Raw genomic sequence first — 13,276 nt, 5'->3', positions numbered from 1 at the left:
AAATTATAAAGAGATTATTGCCGCATATCAGCGCGAGAAGCTTTTACATTTGAACTGTGCAAATGCATCGTCTGTTCCTGCCAGGTGACCAGAAGCGACCTGGAGCAGCGTCATCCTCAGCTGGAGGACATTTTCACCCTGGCGCAGAACATCAAAAACAAGACGTCCAACCTGGATGTGCGTACGTCCATCACAGAAAAACGTACGCGCTACTCAACGAGCACCGCACTTCCTGTTTAGTTGTTTTTTTTCTCATTAACATTTTTTAATGGCCGTCGTGTCTCCAGTGGAGAGGGTGCGCAACCAGTGGGACCACACGCAGCACGGCGTGGTGGCCCGGCTCCAGCAGCTGGACAACATGATTGGCCACAGCGATCGGTGGGAGGGTCAGCGGCGGGAGGTGCAGGCTCTGATTGGACACAAGGAAGGATGGTTCCACGACATGCTGCGGCGGTCCAGAGAGTCGGGCGACCCTCTGACCGTCCAGTTGGCCGACAGCAAGGTTAGACGGGAACAGGAGGAATTTCTTTCATTCAGCCCTTGAAGACTTGACTTAGTGACATGATTCGACACCTCCCAGCCCCCAAAAAAGTCCAAACATCTCACGGACCAATTTTATGAGAATTTTGGCCATTTCCAGGGGTCCTTTTAAATTTCTTACTCCTATCAAATGCGGACCACACACACGAGACGGATGGATCAGGCTCAGTTGCGCAACTCCGGAGTTTCCAGACAGGCGTGGAGGGTACCGAGGGCCCACTTTTGTCTTTTTTTTTTTTTTTTTTTTTGCCGCTCGCAGCTTTAATTACCAGGGCAAGTCAAAGTGTGATTTTCAAAGTGCAAGATGGAGAGTGAATCACCTCGCCGCAGTATCCTTTTGAGGCATCGGCGGACCCGCGTCAAGCCGTCGGCAACGTGCGAGACGCATGACAAATTGCGCCCCGTCAGGGCCTCTGGCGCGCTACGTGGGGCAAACGCTAGAGGGCAACGGAGAGCGGAGGAGCAAACTCGTCACCCAACGGTGACGAATTGCAGCCAAGACCGCAGTATAAACCACTAGACTATTACTAGATTATTAAAAGTGTTCCAATATCATCTTGACACGACTACTGAGTAAAACTGATGTAAAATGACATAGCAAATGGATCTCTCGGGGCCGTATCATAATTTCACGATGTTTATGCCGGCGCAGGCTTTTTCACAAGAGCTGAGTCGGGGCCAAGCTGCGGTGGGGGCTTTCAGCGAGCTGTCCGGTCATCTTCTGCGCGAGTACGCCGCCGACGACACCCGACGGGTGAAAGAAGTCATGGACGCGCACAATGCCGCCTGGAACAACCTCAACAACAGGTGCCGAGCGCTTTTTTTTTTTTTTTTTTTTTTTTTTTTAAATGGCTCTTTCATGCATGAGTTATGATAATTGTGTGGCTATGTTCCGATTTGGCCATCACATATTTCAACGAGCTGTTAAATGCTTTGCAGCGGGATGCTTTAAAGCAGCTGTTAGTGCCCCTGTTCCCGTAAAACAGATTCAAATATTTGTTTCTACGTACATTTTACATAATTGAAATATAATTGCTGAAAATGTGCAAAGGTGGTGGAGATATAGCTTTAAAGGTTTTTTTGCCATTTTACTTTGGGGGGGTGGCTAAAATATTCATTTTTTTCCGACTTTCTCATCCTGAAGTGCAGGGGTGTTGAACTCATTTTTCTCGCGGGCCACATTGTTGTTCCGGTTCCTGGGCGATTATGACTATGGAACAAAAATATTTAATCATCTCATCATATTTACATCATCAATTTATGAATTTGGAATCAGAAATCAAGGGTAATGTTTTTTTCAACTATTCACTTTTGGTTAACACAAAAATGCTTGTAATCGCTCAACTTTATCATTTATGACATATGACAATTTGAAATTTTGGTACATATTTTTACTAGAATCATGGAAATTGACACTAGATTTGGCTTCGCGGGCCACATAAAACCAGGTGGTGGGCCAGATCTGGCCCCCGGGCCTTGAGTTTAACACCTGCGCTTTAGCGGTTGAATATATTTTTGTGACAATATGGCGTACAGGGCGAACGACCGCCACGGCCAGCTGGACGACGAGCTGAAGGGCCTGCAGGTGTCCCTCAGGGAGCTGGAAGGCTTCCTCAAGTGGCTCCAGGAGGCCGAGACCCACGTCAACGTGCTGGCCGACGCCTCGCAGCGGGAGGACCTGTCGCAGGACTCGGCGCGCGTCAAGGAGCTGAGACGACAGCTGGAGGTAGGAGCTGCGTCTCAACTTTGTTTGCGCGTCCGAGTACGCGGGCGGGAGCTATTATCTCACCGTCGTCTTCCGTTACTGCCGCGGCGCGTCCGCAGGTGTGTCAATGCGAGGGCATGTTGAGGGTCATCCGAGCGCGTCCGCATCGTGCGCACGGCGTTGCTCGAGTCATTGATGGTTTCAATCTTTATCTTTTTCCAAGTGAGACCATTTTTGATTGTGTAGTTACGTCCATACTGCAATGTTTTGGGCTTTGTTTTGAAATGGATTTCGTGAGTTTGTTGGATTATCCCTTTTGTTGGTATTGGCTGATCCAAATGAGTTGTTTGAAAGTATTTATTCTGTTTCCGGGGCTTGTAAATGTTTCAAATAAGAAGCGTCGCAGATGCTCATTTTATTGTGCCTCCTGGTTGAACGAGACTTTTATCCAAGTCTTGATCTTTTCAGCAACTGCTGCAATAAGTCCTTTCCACTGCACTAGTTGTTCTGAATTCTGGTCGATCAAAACAAATCCTTGCAACGACTAATATTACCGTAATTTCCGGCCTACGGAGCGCACCTGTGTATAAACCTCACCCACTACATTTGTAAAGGAAATACCGTTTGGTACTTAAATAAGCCGCACCAGTGTAAAAGCCGCAAGTGCCCACATTGAAACACAAGATATTTACAAAGAAAGATTGTTAACAGAAAGCGTTTTTCAAAGTTTTAATACCTTAGCTTAGCTTCACATAGCAACAACACGGCAGCACGAAAAGGGCTGGTTTAAAAGAAAAAAAACAAAAAAACATACCGGTTAAAAAAAAAAAAAAAAACAGCCACGGCAGCTACACAGTAGCAACACGGTAGCACAGCACTAACAGGGCCGGTTTAAAAAAAAAACATACCTAAATCGTTGAGACACAGCAGCAACCGCTAGCACGGCGCTAACGGGGCCGGTTAAAAATGAACTTACCGATTAATTAAATAAATAAATAAATAAATTAAAAAAAATCACTGAGACACAGCAGCAACATGCTAGCACAGCGCTAACAGGTCAGTTAAAAAAAAAAAAAACATACTGGCAAAAGTCACTTCCTCGACACATATATTCCAGCGGTCTCACGCTTCCCTTTTCCGCTTGAGTGCCCCCTTGCGGCAATTAGAGAAAATGCACAAATTAGCAACATCACCACATAAGCCGCAGGGTTGAAAGCGTGTGGGGAGGAAAAAAAGTCGCGGTTTATAGGCCGGAAACTACGGTCGTAACGGCGTTATGTTTTGTGCTGCCCCCGGGTGGCCAAGGCGCGCACACCAGAAGGAGCAGCACAATGGCCATTCACTTGATGCAGTGTGACAAAATGTAGTTTTGAAATCAATTTGTCAAGACTGTATATATTTTCACAACTTGCAATAAGATGAATTCTGTCATTACAATACATTTGTAAATTTCATTTTTTGGAACAGATTTTGGCATTTTCATTCTTTTTGAGAGGGAACAGTGAATAGAGACACATAAAGTGTTGTGCGACGCAAGCGCTGTCACTGAATGCCAAATCACGAAAAGCGCCCAGAATTTGTGTGGCCTCCGCGGCTGCGACGAGCGAGCAAAACACAAGACTTACTCCGCACCCCCGGGGACCCCCCCCCCCGACATATGCCTTAATTAAAGCCCCCTTCGTCTCTCTTCCTATCTCCGCCGTGCTCGAGATTGATGGATGGCGTTCAAGTGCGGCGGAAAAGTCACTCGATGAAATTGGAAAGCACTCATGAGCTGGATGAAACTTTTTATACATTTTTTTTTTTTAATCACCCCGTTTACTATCTGCCCTTTTCCTTTTGTTCATTTCGCTTTTGTCGCACGCGTCTAACTCGGCACCTGCTGCCGCCGCCGATTGTGTTGACAATAAGTGAGGCAACAAAAAAAAAAAAAACCGTTGTAATTCCCTGGAAGTCAATACCGCGCTTCTGTAGCATGTTAAACCTTCTGCAAACACTCTTCCTCCACAAAGTTTAGCGTAATCCGCCCCCCACTGTCTATGCACGCGTCTTTAATAATTACTACAGCAGTCGTTTGTCGGCGTCAATTATTTGTTTTGGCCTCGCTTATTGTGGAAGGTTACGATGGAAATTTGAAAAAAGCTCGACTCAATGAAGATTGCTCTGACAAAAAGAGCACACGAGTCCGACGGATGTGGAGCTGAATCCCAAAGGATGGGGAATAAACGGCCAAACAGCTTGCCGTAGTTGACGCCGAATGCCTCCATTTCCCCCCCCCACGTATTCTCGTATTCAGGCTGGTTGCACATCTTTTTCCTTCCGCGGCGCTGGCAATTTTCAGCCGCACTTCAAAGCGGCAAGGCTGCTCTTACGCAAGCTCTCTCGGGGTCAGGAGCGTCACGCCGCCCCGCCGCTCCGGCTGAGCCGCCCGCGGCGCCGAGCGTTACGGCAATTATCCCGCCGCGGAGGTGGCGGCGACGCGCACGTGCGCGCGTAAAGTAGGACAGCGCGAGCGGCCGGCTCGGCTGCGCGGCGGTCCATTTACGAGGCGCCGTTGATGAAACGCGCGGGGATGAGCGCCATTTGCGCTCACGAGGAACGCCTCGGCGGCGCTAATGGCACGTCGGAGCTTTTTATAGTCATGTTACGACTTAATTCTTACGGCTTTTCTTGTACATCGGTCTTGTAACATGGCAGCTTGTTTCTCACTGCTGACTTTTTCTATGATATGCGACTTCATTTTCATACTGCTATGACTTTAGTTCACATTGTGACTCTTAATTTCTGACTTTTTCCTTCATAATATAAAAAAAATAATATATATATATATGTATTTGCAAAGTTATTGTCCTGCGTTGGCCTCACCGTTCTGAGGTTCCGGGTTTGCATGTTCTCCCCGTGCCTGCGTGGGTTTTCTCCGGGTACATCCCAAAAACATGCAAGATGAATTGGACACTCTAAATTGCTCCAAGGTGTGATTGTGAGTGCGACTGTTTGTCTCGATGTTCCCTGCGATTGGCTGGCGACCAGTTCAGTGTGTAACCCCGCCTCTTTCCCGTTGACAGCTGGGATCGGCTCCAGCACTCCCGCGACCCTTGTGAGGATAAGCAGCTTAGAAAATGGATGGATGGATTGATGGGTTATTGTCCTAAATGACAATATACTGTCCTAATCTTGTCAGCTTTTTGAAACTTAACCCTTTTTTTCCATCACCTCTTTGTTTTCTTGTATATTCTTTTTTTTTACAACATCCACATTTTATTCTCTCTATTCTATAATTTCAATCCCTCGCAGATCATATTTTACGTTCTCTTGATATTCCACCTATTTTTCTTGAATTTTTAGAACTTTATTCTCAAAAGGTTCCACATTCGTTCTCGTAATATTTGGCGGTATTCTTGCATTACACTTTCTCGTAATTTGCGATTTTGTTTTGATTAGTTTTTGTAATTTGACTTTTCTCCTCATAATCTGAAAACATATTATTGTGACCTGCATGACTTACTACCATCATGTCATAACATTGTGTGAATGTGCGAAATATGACTTTTTTTTTTTTTTATTCTCGTAATATACAATAAGGATTTTCGAGTCTACTTTTTTTCAGACCAAAACTCGTGTGATTCTGCACTCTTGAGTACTTATCAATACTGATTACCTATAACGTCAGTACTTTTGATCCATAAAATGATCTATTGATTACTTTATTCCCCCTTTGTTTTATGACATACTTTGTCTTTTTTTTTGTGGGGGGGGGGGGGTATTTCCCACATTAGACCCTCGCATACTCACAGTCGGGCACCCATGTATTTTTTTTCTCATTTTTTTCCAATTTCTTTAGTTTTTGTTTTTCTTTTTTTGGGGGGGGGGAGGAAAACAAACTCTAAAAAACGCAATGCTATTATTACAACCGTCAATCATCCGCAGATTTTAGCTGTCGGCGACCCGGCCCGGGCTCCGAATAGGGGTCTGCTGCTGCTTTCGCGTTTCCCAAAGAGGAGTTTTGTGTTTCACGTGGGGAACGCGAGGCAGAAATATCGGAAGACGTCTGCTTCCAGGAAGCTCCCTTTTAACTCCTCCTCCTTTGCACGCGTATTGACAATCATCCGTGTTATTACTCAGCCGCCCTCTCCATTGATGCACGGGACAAAAGAGGCGCGACCTGCCTTGGCCGCCCGCCGCCCTCCTCCCTCATCCGTCTCCTCTCCTCCGTTATCAGTCTCCTCCGCTCTCAGACGGGATGAGCAGCTCGTCTTTTTTCTTGCCCTATTCGCCACTTTTGAAAAAATTTCCCCTCCCGCTGCTCTTTTCCTCAGTTGCTCCTTTTTTTTTTTTTTTTCCTCTACACCCCCCCACCCCCAACCCCACCAGACCACCCTCACCGGCCCCTCCTCCCGCACGTCACAGCTGATTTGCGGCTCGCGATTGTCGGCGTGGAGGAGAAAGTGAGGACTCTGGGAAAACGTCGCGCGGTGACAGGAAGAGGCACGCCGAGCTCGGCGTGAGCGAGCGTCGCCCTCGTCTCGTCTCGGGGGTCCGACAGCCTCGCGAAGGGAGACGGAGGGTACGCGGCGGTGCCATGAACGGGTTAGGGCAGTGGTAGCATGCGGACCGGCGCCAGGCTGCTGCAGACTTGTAGCGGTCCTAAAATGATGGCCATGGTCCGGACCTCCCTCCAGAAAGTGGTGGTCTTCTTGCACAGGCTCCAGAGGATGGCAATCTCCTCGCCGCGATACCAGAAACTCTGCAAGGTACGTGCGGCGGGAGAGCGAGCGGAGTTGCTTTTGGCTGCTTTTGCGGGCAAACTCGCTCAACTTTCATTGCGTCACGTGAGGTTCTCGTGGCGGTTTGAAGACGACGACGTGGACGACTTGGACGGGTTGCTTTGGGCTTCATTAGTCTCGTGCATTCGTCAATTTTAATCGATCTGTGATGATCGCACATTTTATTTTCATCCTTGGGCTCCTTTTCAGACCCCCCCCCCTGTAATTTATCACTTCATTCTTATAATAATTACAATTTCTTTTCTCGTGATATTATGACTTTCTTGTATGTGAAGACTTTATATAAATAATATTTCCCTTATATCTCTGCGTTTCCTGTTGCAATTACAACATATTGTTTTCCCTTTGATTTACACCTTTATTCTCATATTTCACGTTTTTGTCTCAGAATATTTTTTCCCTTGCATTAGTGTATTTTCAAAATATTACACTTTATCTTCAACTTTACGCTCATATTGTGACTTTTTATGGTTTTTATGACTTTATTCTCAGATTTTTTTTTTATATTGTTTTCTATTTGTATGACTTGTCGTAGTTTTTTTCTTATTTACAGCTTTACTCTCATATTTAATAGTATTTAACAATTTCTTCAACCTGCTTTTTTTCTTTATGTATTTTTTTAGTGTTTTTCATCAAATCACAAGCACTATACAAACTAATCAAAGACGGAAAAACATTTTTTCTGTGTGATTTTGCCAAAAATCATTTTTTTTTTTTTTTTTTACATTGAAACATTAATTTGTGTACTTACATTTTACTTTAATCATACTCAGAGTTGAGTCAGTACTTGTACTTTAAGGCTTTTCTTTCCACATGTATTTGTACTACAACTTAGGTGTGAAAGTGTGTGAAAAATATGGCCCCGGGGCCATTTGCGGCTCCCCACTAATTTTTAGCGGCCCCCTGCATCTTTGAAATGGCTGACATTATATGCAATTGCGGCCTCCTGCACATCCCCAACGGGTGGCAACACAACTGACTACTACTACTGCGATTACCACTAACAACAATAATAATTATTTGGGTTCCTAAAGAGATTTTCTAGACATGCAAAGAAACTATTCACAACAATAAAAAAAAAAAAAAATTCAATGAAAAAGATCGCTCTTCACGGGCAGAGGGTGTGGATACTTTTGCCCCGTTGAGTGAGCAAAAATGACAGTCTCATCAGGAGAACCAAATGGCACATTGGGAGCGCTGTCCGCTGACGTAACGCGTCACAGCTGCTTGGCAGCTGGGTCCGTTTCATCATCGGGAGGATTTGGCCCGCGTGGACGGGGGAGGGGAAGCAAATGCGTGGCGCCGGTCGGGGGACGGCTTGCCAGCTTCAATCAAAGCAACATGTGACAGTCCCGCATAAGACGGTCTTAATCCAGAAATCCATCACTCGCCGGCACTCCAACGAGGGCCGTTTGTGTTCGCGTTGACCTTTTCGTGCGCAGTGTTTACATTTGTCGTGTGATTCTGAATTTATTCTTCAAACTTTATGACATTCCGGTAATATTTGCGGTGATAGTATTACCAGTCGGCATTGCCCAAAATGAGAACACTCACTAGGAGCTGCTGTTAATTTCAGCTCCTGACATTATTCATGAGGCCACGCCCCTTAAAGGAACACACCAACACGTGTAGTACATTAATTACTGTAATTACACTTTTGTAAAATAATTTATTCTTTTATACTCTTATCGTTTTTATATAGTAAATAATTGATTCTCAAAGTGTGGTACTTTTACCACGAGGAGTACATGAGGCTCCTTCTAGTATTACTCCAAAGTCTGCATAATGTTAGTGGCTCACTTTTTTATGTTTTTTACGTGTTACTGTTGTATTTAATCTTTAATTACAATACATATGTATTTAATCTGAATGAAGTTCTTGCAAATCAGTCATCGTAGTCGTCCAGAACCTTGGATATCTTCTTTCCTTTTTTCGTTTGTTTGTTTGGACTCGAACCGGTTTCATATATTGTGAAGAATTTTAAGCACCGCTAACACCGTGAAATCCGGCACCTTATTTCGAACCCGACGCCTGGCGAGATTGATTTCGCGAGCAGGCGGAGCCATCAGTTATGCGGCACTCTATTAGCGCCCCCTGGGTTGCTGCATCACTGCTTCCCGCCTCGCCGGGACGGAGTCACTCATGCCAGACATGTCGCTGGCTGTCCTCCCAGGGGGCGCTCGCTCACTCGCTCGCTAGCTCGCGAGCTCGCTAGCCTCCGGACTTGACCGTTGGCTTCCGCTTGACGGATTTGATTGGGGCTGTTCCTCATGGGCCGGGTGAATCCCCTCGACTCAGTTCAAGCAGTCGCAATCTTGCTTTCTCAATTTCTGTACTTTTTTTTTCAATAACAATTTGCCATTTTTGTAATTGTGTACCTACACTCTTGTACATGAGTGTAATAATCTCATGATTATTTCATATTCATTGCTTCGGCAGAGCCGAGAGGATATATGCCTGCGAGTATTGTTTTGTCCTCAGTGTTGCACTGTAATTATCTATCTATCTATCTATCTATCTATCTATCTATCTATCTATCTATCTATCTATCTATCTATCTATCTATCTATCTATCTATCTATCTATCTATCTATCTATCTATCTATCTCTATCTATCTATCTATCTATCTATCTATCTATCTATCTATCTATCTATCTATCTATCTATCTATCTATCTATCTATCTATCTATCTATCTATCTATCTATCTATCACGTTATATGTCGGCAATACATACTTTCGTTAGATGAAATTAGATATTTTGGTTGAGCATTGAGGTGTTTAAATATAAAATATTTTGTTGTCTTTTATCTTAGGTGTCACGTTTACATTAAACTATAACACGAGTGTAGTGAGTAACGTAACTACTGTGTGTGTCATATTTCTATATTAAGAAATTGTCTCCATATGGAAGATTATATTGCGGGTCGCCATGAAGATTCACCGTACTGCACATTAATGCAGTACAAACGTGTACTGCTTTTGTTGCCTCTTAGTAGAGAAGAACAAGAAGTGTCCTTGCGTTCCGCATTGGACACAATCAGAAGCCTTTTATCGGGTTTTATTTTTAGCCGAGTTTTCTCCATTATTGGGGCACGCGAATAGTTTTCTTCTCCGTCTTGTCGAACGAGGTCCAAACTAGTCGAACTAGCAGGATTTACTTCTCTTCTGATTAAAAATAATAATAATAAAAAAAAAAAATACAAATAAAAACCACAGAGGTTTAGGAGTAATAAAACATTGCATTGGAAATGTCCTGTTTTGATTTCTTCAGCCCGTTTAGTGCTTCACGCACGGTGCGTGGTTAGCACACGATGTAGATTTGGGGGCCGCAACGCATCTTCATTACAGCTTATTGCCTCCCAATACCACCTTGACGCTTTTTAATGAAGTGCGTTTATGAACCTCTCAGCAAATCTTTCCTAGTCATCACTCGGCGTGTATTATTAACAGCACGGCGGTCCGCTTGCGCATCCGGGGGTGAGCGGTTTGGCGTTCAGGCAAGCATAGACAGACATGCATTGTGGGTAGAGGAACGGGAGGCGGATCGGGCTAATTTGAGCAGGATCCGTGTTGGGAGGGAGCTCGTCCCGCCTGCACCTGAGCTCCTGTTTGACGCTAATAACCCAAAAGAGCTCTTTGGAGCTCAAGGTTAGACGGCTCCAGACTCACCTGCCCTGCGGCGTTTGTGGGATGGAGCTGGAGCCGGCGTGTCAAACATGATTTCGTCGCGCGCTACGTCATAGTTATGGTTGCCATCTGAGGGCAAACCGCCCAGTCTTCCCTCGCAACGAGTCATTTCATCTTTTGCACTCATCCTAAGCTGTTTTCTTCATTGTAAGTCAGCTTTCCTCATTAAAATGAATGGAAATGTTCGTCATCTGTTCCAGCCCATGTATTTTTCAATGAAAAAAATTGCACTTGAGAATGTTGCACTCCAGCAACATATAGTAGTTCGATGATTAAATACAATGCAAATGATTCAATATTTTTTTAAAACTTTTTTTTGCTTTAGCCACTTGGAGGCAGTGAAAAACACGCATTTACACTACATGGAGCTTTTTAAAACTCCTCACTAAGCTGAAGTACAGTATTTTCCGGACTATAAGGTGCACCTAAGAGCCTTTAATTTTCCGGGGCATGCTGGGATACATGACTGCGCAAAGCGTGCCATTTCATTTGCACATGTGTGTTTGTGTAAAGACCCTAAAATGGCTCCTATACTACGTCAATGGCTTTACCTCGGTAGAAATAACAAAACAGCTGTTAATTCATTTTGGGAGTGAACGGAGTTGTCAGAACGCTGGTTTGCAATCGATTAATAACATTTGACTGACATATCTGACTGTTTTGTTGACATTACCTTTTGCGCAGCGCCATCTATTGGATGCATAACTTCACCCCAGCCTCTGCTGTAGCGTCCATTCTATGCGCCTTATAATGCAGTGCGGCTTATATATGAAAAAAAGTTTTAAAACAGGCCTTTCATTTAAAGTGCGCTTCATAATGTGGTGCGCCTTATAATGCGAAAAATATGGTAATACTTGTTGTTCTTTACAGAGGATAAAGAATATTTGTCTGCGACAATTGTTAATTATTTGGCCATGTTACCATTAAGGTAGCAGACTTTAATTAGACGAAATTCCGTTTTCTTGTTTAATTTGGTGATTATTATTACAGTCTAAAGCAAAGCAAATTTATTTCTATAGCACATTTCATACATGAGGTAACTCAATGTGCGTTTAAGTGATTAAAGGCATTTGAAAACAATAAAAATGACTAATATAAAATATAATAGAAATTGATATTTTTTTATTTTGTGACAATATTTACTATGTTAGTGCAATGAATAAAAACAATATTAAAAAAAGACAATTAAAACCACATACAGTCAAAAAGTGGATATATTCTAAAAAGCATGAGGAAAAAAGATTTTAAAAAAAAAAATCACATTTGGGGCTGACCCAAGTCTACTGTAACTGGGAATGACAAACTGTCCGCAGCGAATAACAGCGTGAGAACATGCAGTAAGGAATACTTTCGAAAATTGTCTGAGCAGGCTTAAATGCGTTTGTCTGGAAAGGGTAAAACTATTTAAAAACGGTCACGTGTGATGCCCAAAGGCATTAGAGGCACAGACATCCCAATAGGCGAAAGGTGGCTTCAGGTCGCCCGTCTAAAGTTGGGCTTCGACGGGGGGAAAATGAGAGTATACGCATCCGGAGCTGGCCGAGTAATAAGAGGAGCTGGACGCTCCTGTTGGGGGTGTGGAGTGGCAGAGGTGGATCCTTCTGCCAATTTTCAGCAACACACGCACAGGCTGATCAAACTCGCCACCGGCGCCTCACGATGAATAAACCAGGCGTGCCGCTCTTCATGTCTTTACCAATAAACTCCCGCTGACATAAACACGGAGACCGAGCGAGCGCGCACAAGGCCACAGGCAGGTGGGGGTGGTGGTAAACACAACCGTGACCGTGCGTTTTGAAGTCAGCCTCGCATTTCGGATTAGGCTGCAATGGCAGCAGCAATAAATCCGCGTTTGTTTGTCCGTTTGCCGTCTTTGAAAATCGATGGATCCGCCGTTCGCGTCGTTGCGGTTATGCGGCGCGGTCCGAACAAATCGAAGCGACGGAGGCGTCTGTCGCCTTATACGACTCGGAAGTAATGCCGGCCCGACAAGAAGCGTCTTCTAGCGATTGGTTTATCTTTCCAGTTGGAGAATGAAGAGCGTTTCCGGTTTCTCATTCTTCCACTTTTCCAAGTTCAAGTGCAACTCGTGAATGGACCGTCCTAAAAAATTAAAACCACGAGGTTTTCAACGTGCGACGTAAAGTATCGGAAGACTCTTATTTTTCTTCCCGGTTCTTGAACTTCCACGTCACGACGCCGTCGGCCTTTCAACCGATAACCTATTGTCATTAGACGCCAGAAGAACCGAGTCCACGAAGCTGCGTCTGTTTGCGTGTTTTTTCTCGCGTCCCGGTCCTATTGAGCCGCTAATGCCTCGCCACGGATTTGTGTTGTGCGCAACCCGTTCCATTAGCGGCTCTCGGGCCAGATGCGAACGGCAAGCCGGAGCGGCTAATGCTCGCGTGCTTGATCGCCTGGCGCACTTTATGATGCCGCAAAAGCAAGCAAGCAAAGGCTCTGGCCAGAATGAGGCAGCACTTTGTTGCCCGCAACAACACCTTTTTTTTTTTTTTTTTTTTTGGACAGGACGTAACTCACAAAGTTGTAAAACTAC

At 44.6% G+C, this 13,276-nt stretch overlaps 1 protein-coding gene across 7 annotated transcripts in view; it reads left to right on the top strand.

Moving 5' to 3' along the window:
• utrn (utrophin) overlaps positions 1-13,276 on the top strand; it is a 137,973-nt gene that overhangs the window by 48,306 nt on the left and 76,391 nt on the right. For all 7 annotated transcript variants that reach the window (XM_061811845.1, XM_061811841.1, XM_061811843.1 and 4 more), the window contains 4 exons: positions 85-202; positions 288-502; positions 1,193-1,347; positions 2,077-2,266. In XM_061811845.1, coding sequence (XP_061667829.1) covers positions 85-202; positions 288-502; positions 1,193-1,347; positions 2,077-2,266 — 678 coding nt within the window. The remainder of the gene's footprint in view (positions 1-84; positions 203-287; positions 503-1,192; positions 1,348-2,076; positions 2,267-13,276) is intronic.

This window comes from Syngnathoides biaculeatus, chromosome 23 (assembly GCF_019802595.1).
Source record: "Syngnathoides biaculeatus isolate LvHL_M chromosome 23, ASM1980259v1, whole genome shotgun sequence".
NCBI lineage: Eukaryota > Metazoa > Chordata > Actinopteri > Syngnathiformes > Syngnathidae > Syngnathoides > Syngnathoides biaculeatus.
The sequence above is the reverse complement of the archived record's forward strand: the minus strand, read 5'-3'. Positions and strand labels throughout refer to the sequence as shown.